This window comes from Ostrea edulis, chromosome 10 (genome assembly GCF_947568905.1).
Source record: "Ostrea edulis chromosome 10, xbOstEdul1.1, whole genome shotgun sequence".
Taxonomy (NCBI): domain Eukaryota; kingdom Metazoa; phylum Mollusca; class Bivalvia; order Ostreida; family Ostreidae; genus Ostrea; species Ostrea edulis.
The window spans coordinates 17970929-17979191 of record NC_079173.1 but is presented as its reverse complement, the minus strand read 5'-3'; the positions used below and the strand labels follow the sequence as shown (position 1 = coordinate 17979191).

The 8263-nt window shown below is 35.3% G+C and overlaps 1 protein-coding gene across 1 annotated transcript in view; it reads right to left on the bottom strand.

The window, feature by feature from the left end:
• Nucleotides 1-1192: 1192 nt before the first annotated feature.
• The window catches only part of LOC125665228 (peroxisomal bifunctional enzyme-like), a 41860-nt gene continuing 34789 nt past the window's right edge, over nt 1193-8263 (bottom strand). The window contains exons 15-18 of the mRNA XM_048897862.2: nt 6715-6839; nt 5376-5473; nt 3681-3790; nt 1193-2034 (exon numbers count right to left, since the gene is read on the bottom strand). Of these exons, the coding sequence (XP_048753819.2) occupies nt 1925-2034; nt 3681-3790; nt 5376-5473; nt 6715-6839 (443 nt within the window). The 3' untranslated portion in view covers nt 1193-1924. The remainder of the gene's footprint in view (nt 2035-3680; nt 3791-5375; nt 5474-6714; nt 6840-8263) is intronic.

Here is an 8263-nt window from a genome sequence, read left to right as displayed (position 1 = left end):
TTCTTCCCCCAATAAACATAGTAACACCTGAGGGTTTATTCTTCCCCCGATAAACATAGTAACACCTGAGGGTTTATTCTTCCCCCGATAAACATAGTAACACCTGAGGGTTTATTCTTCCCCCAATAAACATAGTAACACCTGAGGGTTTATTCTTCCCCCAATAAACATAGTAACACCTGAGGGTTTATTCTTCCCCCAATAAACACCTGAGGGTTTATTTTTTTTCCAATAAACACCTGAGGGTTTATTCTTCCCCCAATAAACACCTGAGGGTTTATTCTTCCCCCAATAAACACCTGAGGGTTTATTCTTCCCCCAATAAACATAGTAACACCTGAGGGTTCATTCTTCCCCCAATAAACCACACATCCCCTCTGTCTTGATTGACAGATGGGGGGGAGACACAGACCAGAAATGCCCCTAAAATCCCCCCAGACCCGCCACACAATGCGATGAAAAGGAGGTGAAAAAAAAAATGCACGTGCACTTCATTTTGATTGGATAATACTAAAACATCTAACTCTCTTATCAATGAAGCGAATGAGTTGATATTTACAGCATAGGTAGATAATATGTATATTTATACATGTATATTGGTGTAATAAAAAATGCCAACACGCACATGCATCGTCTTTCAAATGCCAACACACATGCGCGTGCATCGCCTTTCAAAACTTAATTTTTAAAAGGACGATACTGTTTTTGTTTTTTATCAAATTTTTATAATTTTAAGGTTCTAAGTGTGTCTTGGTACGACTTGTCAAACTACTGCTCAGCACGTGCATGCACGTGTGCTGAATTCTGATTGGACGATTTTAAAATCACTATAACTTCCTTATATTTGATGGAAACGTTATGAAATTCATACTGTGGGTATATGATACAAAGGCCTGTTGAATGATATCAACAAAAGTGCAGCATCGTACTCGCGTGTGCGTGTATGCACGTGCATTACTTTTATTCATTTTTTGGTAATGAAATGACCATATTAAACGCACTATGTGTAATCAAAAGCTAAAATAAAATTATTTTTTGCTATAAGTTTACAATGACATCACTTTTTCATTGAGGGAGATTTGGGGAATATATGTAACGGTCCCCGTTACAATTAGAACTAGTTTTTATTTATTTTTAACGTCCGGCCTCTACCTGACCTTGACCTTTAGATTTTGTATGAAACAGAGATTAGTGGATGTTTCAGAAACTTTTATTTTAAAAAATCATTGTGTTATAATCACAAAGTCCAACAATAAATTATATAACTGAAAAAAAATAATCACCGATCAACATATATAGTATACATACACAGTAAGTATTAAACATATCAATTATAATTGCACAATTCATATCACCTGCTTATAATTATTTTTAGGACTAATCTTAATAAATTAGTCATTCTGGTGTACAATATATATACATGTATTCCTATATTTATTAATTCTCTCTAACTTAACAAACATTTTTAGGACTATAATCTTAAATTAGTCATTCTCCGGTGTACAATATATATTCTTATAATTCGCCTTTAACTTAAATACCAACTTTTGTATGGTGATTCAACATCAATGTTTGACTAGAATGGTATACACACATATTTGCTGATGTAACATGAACTGAGAACATCGTTTGGACAAATTGTGGTTGAGAAATTTCTGTGATAAAAACACATAAAAACATTGGGACTGTGATATCACTTTAAGGGATTGAAGTTTGAGCCATCTCGAGTCACCTGTATGTAAATGTACATGCACAAGTACTTATTAGTTAAAAAGTTTTTTCCTCTCAATCTAATGGCACCATGATTAGAACACCTAACATAAAAATACTTCAATATGGCCTCTCTCTCTCTCTCTCTCTCTCTCTCTCTCTCTCTCTCCTCTATTCTTTGATTGTTTTTCTAATGTTTACTTTTATATGCTATTCACATCTTGCTTTTGCTCTTGGCGACATGGTTGGACCACTGTGAGAAAGGGACATCATTTTCTGCCAGTTTCTTCAGGAGACGACTCGGAACCCAGTGAATGCTGTAAGCTACAAATCAAAGTGTTGATTCAAGACACTGGTAAAAATAAGTATCAGTCATGCAATAGCGAACATAGGTGACAAATCAAGGGATGTACAAATTTTCAATAATTCATAGAACTGGGGGGGGGGGGGGGGGGGGGGGGGTTAAACATGAAAATTGTAATATTTCTTTATGTATACTGCTTCTGCATGAGAGACAACTGACAGAATTTTTTAAAGTACTAAATAGTAAAATATTACAGAATTTTTTAGTCATTCATGTACCAATTAAGAGGCCCACAGGCCTTTTCAGTCGTCCGAGTATTAATTTAAAGTATCACTGGTCCCAAAAGCGATGAAATTTGAAAATTTCCTGTTCTGCATATCTATAAAACTAAATTCTGATATTTAGCAACAGTATAAAACAAGACATGTTCTTAAAACTTAAATGTCCCTGAAAGTGCCTATACTGATGAAAGACTTTACATATTTAAAATAACATATGTTCTTAAAACTTAAATGTCCCTGAAAGTGCCTATACTGATGAAAGACTTTACATATTTAAAATAACATGTTCTTAAAACTTAAATGTCCCTGAAAGTGCCTATACTGATGAAAGACTTTACATATTTAAAATAACATAGTGTAACATTAACACAATATGACTAATGTAGGACCTGTCCTTCAGTAAAAACCCTAAGGTTGCAAAATTCACAATTTTGGTACATCCTTTCATACTTTTCCTAAACATGGACTTAGTTTTTATACCATATCAGCAAACATAAAAAAGTTTTTCAAATGATAAAGACAATAATCACTTTCATGAATTTGGCCTCACCCTGGAAACAAGACTGTTAAACCCTGGGATCAAGACTGTTAAACCCTGGGATCATCAAATTTACAATTTTGGTAGAGGTCTTCCTGCTCTACATCACTATGTACATGTATTGAGTTTTCCTTACACATGTGTAGAGAAGAGTTTTGAAAATCGGTCAATTTTTGGCAGTTTTTGCCCTGCCCCTAAGGCCCAAGGGGTGCAGGAGTCCTGAAATTTATAACTTATGTCCCCCTTGTCCCAAAGATGCTTCATACCAAATTTGAAATAAATTGGAATGGTAGTTATCAAGAAGTTAAAAAATAAGAAGTTATAAACGACGGACGCCAGCACTTAATTTGTGCCATATACCCGGTACAAACAATAGTTTTAAAGCCTACATTTTGTAGCATACAATATTGGCCCAATACAAACAAACAATATTCATTTAGCTAGCTAGGTCTCAAGCGCACACTAATGAAATATATAATGAACTACAATTGGAATGCTTGCATATTAATGTATCTAATCAATATGCATATTCATGTATCTAATTAATATGCATATTCATGTATCTAATCAGTGGTACCTAATAAGAAATTTTGAAAGGGTTATATTAATTTTATATTGATTTCAGTGTAAAACTTTGATCCTCTATTAAGATCCCATCCTATGGATACCCCCCCCCCCCCCCCTCTTTTTTGGTACATTTGATTGTTCTTAGTTTATGCATGCATAGCGACATTCTACATCATCAACTGAAAATCTGATATATGTATACTTCAACTTGTGTGTTAAAATTGGCACAGAACCATTCCATTTATCTTTTTAAACAAATAAAAGTTTGTAAATAGCTTACGACATGTTTCATGATAGTGACAAATTCTTTCGTAGATTCTTTTGAGTCCAATCTGGCTGGCATAAAACATTGGTCCTCCTCGGTATTTTGGGTAGCTGAAGCCATAGATCCTACAATTTTTTTAAAATCAAAGTCGATGAAATATTCATACTTTCAGTCTACTCCAGATATATTGAAATATACTGGGAACTAACGTCCTCAACTATTCATTAATAACGGAAGATGTTGAACTGTATGAATATTGTTACTGCATGGGGATTTACTTTTACTTCAATATAACAGACAGTTCATCATAAGCAACTTCAGTATAAGTGGCGAAGGCCTCCGTGGCCGAGTGGTTAGAGCATCACGCTCAAAATCACACGGCCTCTCACCTCTGTCGGCGCGGGTTCCAATCCCACTCACGCTGGTAAGTGAGAAAGTTTCCCAGTTTACTTTTGGAAGGTCGATGGTCTCTTCCCAGGTACTTTGTATCTAGATACAATGTATCTGGTTTCTCTCTTCCACCAATAAAAACTGGGCGCCACCATATAACTGAAAAAAATTGTTGAGTGTGGCAGAAAACATCAATCAATCAGTCAGTATAAGTGGAGTGGAGTGTAGTTAGTCAGTTAGATTTTAAATGGGTTTGATTCAAACTCGAGATCCACCACCAGTAAACTTACAGCCTTATCTATGATAAAGAAAATCTGAGCCCACAGGAAACCTGATTTGCATCTTACGATTTGAAACTTTAACCCCCACCCTCATCATGATCTGCCCAGAGCCCTGCTGGGATAATAGTGTGCACATGGACATCATAAATAAGTCCATGTGGCTCTTGAAATCATTTTTAAAGAATTCTTCTATTTTTTATTTTAAATAATTAAAAATTGCAACCTTTTGTGTGACCAGCCTTCCTAGATGACCACTGGGGTCATTTTAAACAAACTTGAATGTATTTACATGAATAAGCTGCATGCATATTTATTTGTCATATACATGTACAAATCAAAGAATTTTCTATAATTATCTAAATCTTTAAAATTTCTACTAGCTATGAGACCAATAGCAATAGGCAACTCAGGTGATCTAAAAATTGTATTCTTGCGATTCTTGAGAAAAAAAGTCTTTCCATGATATTCCTATATACTCATAAATGTGATGCTTTGAAGACACCTGCATCTACACTACATGGGGGTGCTTGCGTATTTTAGATAAGACATATTGTATAGATGTCGTTATTGAAAGATTCTTATACAATCTATGTTAAAACTCCCACTCAGGCCCTATGTCATAAGTTTGTTACAATAATGTACTAATTTATATCGTTTCATATTTACTGATTCATTCAAATGTAGTAATAATCAATATGATTAACATCAGACTCAACAATCTCAATAGCCTAATCAGCTAATCAAGAACCCAGGAAGTCGTGGATAATGAGCTCGGAGATCCATACAACTCGATTGTATTTCTAATTACAAAAAGACAAACACACATGAAATACTTTTGTGTACACAGTTCTGCATGTGACGTGGTCAATCATTTTCCACGAAAGCTTGTGTAGATGCATAATGTGACATCATCAGTTTCAAAGGACATGGTCTGGATTCAGATCATCAAAGTGAGGTGATCCAGAAAGTCGGATCACACTCCATGAATTTCACAGTATCAAAACATGGATTATTGATAGATAATAAAACACATTCTCACCATGAAATGTCAATTTCTTCTGGTGTATTACATATACCTTCCTCCAAGATCCGAAAGCCCTCATTAATACAAGAATAAAACTGTCGTTCTAGAATTTCCTGCCAAAATAATACATACATGTCATTGTTCTGATACTAGATATTCTAACACTTAAGGTTGGGAAAAATAATGAAATTCATAAAATCTACCCATTTCGAACATCTCTCCTGGTATTAGAATTTTTAATCTAGAGGCCCATGGGCCACATCACTCACCTGAGCAGCAGTTCCTAACAACAAACAAGCTTGAGCAAAACTATCATTATACAAGCAGCTTGGTTCAGAAAATATTTTTCAAAGGTAACGACTAAAAATTCATTAATTATCAAACTTAATTATTAAACTTGACTTTGATCCCCCATTGTGGCCCCACCCTAACCCCAGGGATCATGATTTTTACAGACTTAATTCTCCACTTTGTTAAGGAAGCTTTCATGTAAATTACAGTTTTCTGGCCCAGTGGTTCTCGAGATTTTTAAATGACCTCAATCTATTTTTGTGATTATCTCCCCTTTGAAGGGGGGCATGGTCCTTTATTTGAACAAACTTGAATCATCTTCACCTATGGATGATTTGTATCAAGTTTGATTAAAATTGGCTCTGGAAAAGAAGATTTTCCTATATATCTGCATGTAAAACTCTGATACCCTATTTATTATGGCCCCAACCTTACCTGGGGGGGGGGGGGGGGGGGGGGGGGGGAAATTGACCTAAACAAATTTAAATTTACTCTATATCAGGAAGCTTTTAGCTCAACTCTTCTCAAGAAAAAGATTAATTTTAAAGATTTTCTTCATATATTCACATGTAGATTTGATCCCCTATTGTGGCCCAAACCTAACCCTGGAGGTCATGATTTTAACAAACTTGCATCTCCACCATGTCAGAAAGCTTTCACGTATCAACTTTTCTGGCTTAGTGGTTCTTGAGAAGATTTTTAAATGAACCCACTATCATTTTTGTAATTAACTTCCCTTTGAAGGGGACAGGGCCCTTCATTTGAACAAACTTGAATCCCTTTCACCCACGGATGCTGTGTGCCAAGTTTGGTTGAAATTGGCCCAGTGATTCTAGAGGAGAAGATGAAAATGTGAAAAGTTTACGACGAGAACAACAACGACGACAGACAACGGAGAGTTTTGATAAAAAAAGCTCACTTCAGTCTTTGGCTCAGGTAAGCTATAAAAAATCTATCAATATTGCAAAAATGTATTTTGTTTTGCATATTTTTGATAGTCAGCTTTCTTAAACTTAGTACAATGTAGTAATTTCATGCAGAACTGTAAATGACTTTGTGAAACCTGTGGTGTGATTTTCCTTTTACTGATCTGCCTTCTCTGTCTATAGTTGTTTATGATTTCCTCAGACTCGGCATCCACTGTTGGAATTTTCCCTCCAACTTTTTCATACAAATACCAACCTTTACCTGAAAAAAAAGAAGATATTTACGACCAATCTGTCACAAAGACAATGCATCACCCTTAGGGTTAGTGATTGTTTGGTACAGTGGACATGTGTCAGTTTGTTGCAATGTGGATTGGTATAAAGTTATATGATCAATAGACTGTATCAATTGGATTTGACAATCAGGACAAACTGATTCAATTTAAATTCTTAAAAATAAAATGTATGACATATTGTGTAAAACACCACTACTGCATTCAACTATGAGAATCCTTAGCAATTTTGTAAAGTGTCAAAAATTTGTGGTCATAAAAACAATTCACATATTTTGTTGAAATTGAGTGTGAGATTTTAGCATAATTAGACCTCATTATAACGACTTGAGTAGTTGTAATAGGACTAATAACCCTGTATATTCAGACCAAGGAATATCAAACCCTCCCCCCCCCCTAACTGTGACCTTGTTCAAATGACTTAATCAGATCAGAAACATGACAGTGTCAAGCCTAAGCAATGTTTGAGCTGAGTGTGTTCTGGTATCAAATGTCTCTCCATCAGAATGTTATGGTTTGGACAAATATAATGTCAGGATGACCTAGATTCAGGGTAACAATACACTGTCAGGATGACCTAGATTCAGAGTAATGATATACTGTCAGGATGACCTAGATTCAGAGTAATGATACACTGTCAGGATGACCTAGATTCAGAGTAACAATATACTGTCAGGATGACCTAGATTCAGAGTAACAATATACTGTCAGGATGACCTAGATTCAGAGTAATGATACACTTTCAGGATGACCTAGATTCAGAGTAACAATATACTGTCAGGATGACCAAGATTCAGAGTAAAGATATATTGTCAGGATGACCTAGATTCAGAGTAACAATATACTGTCAGGATGACCTAGATTCAGAGTAACAATATACTGTCAGGATGACCTAGATTCAGAGTAACAATATACTGTCAGGATGACCTAGATTCAGAGTAAAGATATACTGTCAGGATGACCTAGATTCAGGGTAACAATATACTGTCAGGATGACCTAGATTCAGAGTAACAATATACTGTCAGGATGACCTAGATTCAGAGTAACAATACACTGTCAGGATGACCTAGATTCAAAGTAATGATATACTGTCAGGATGACCTAGATTCAGAGTAATGATATACTGTCAGGTCATAAGTAATCTGTGCCATATTGCATTAACTTCTGATATACTTCCATTCAAACTTACGGCCTGGATGAGAATTTCTAACGTTTTATTTTTACTTGTGAACTTTATTTTCACTAAATGACCTTGGCTATAGGTCACAATACCAACTGGTCACAAGCAACCATTGTGCCTGGGAACAACTTCAAAACATAAGTTTTCCTTTGCAAAGTGATAGACTGGAAAAATATTTCTATCAATGTGGATTAGAATGACAGACAGACATG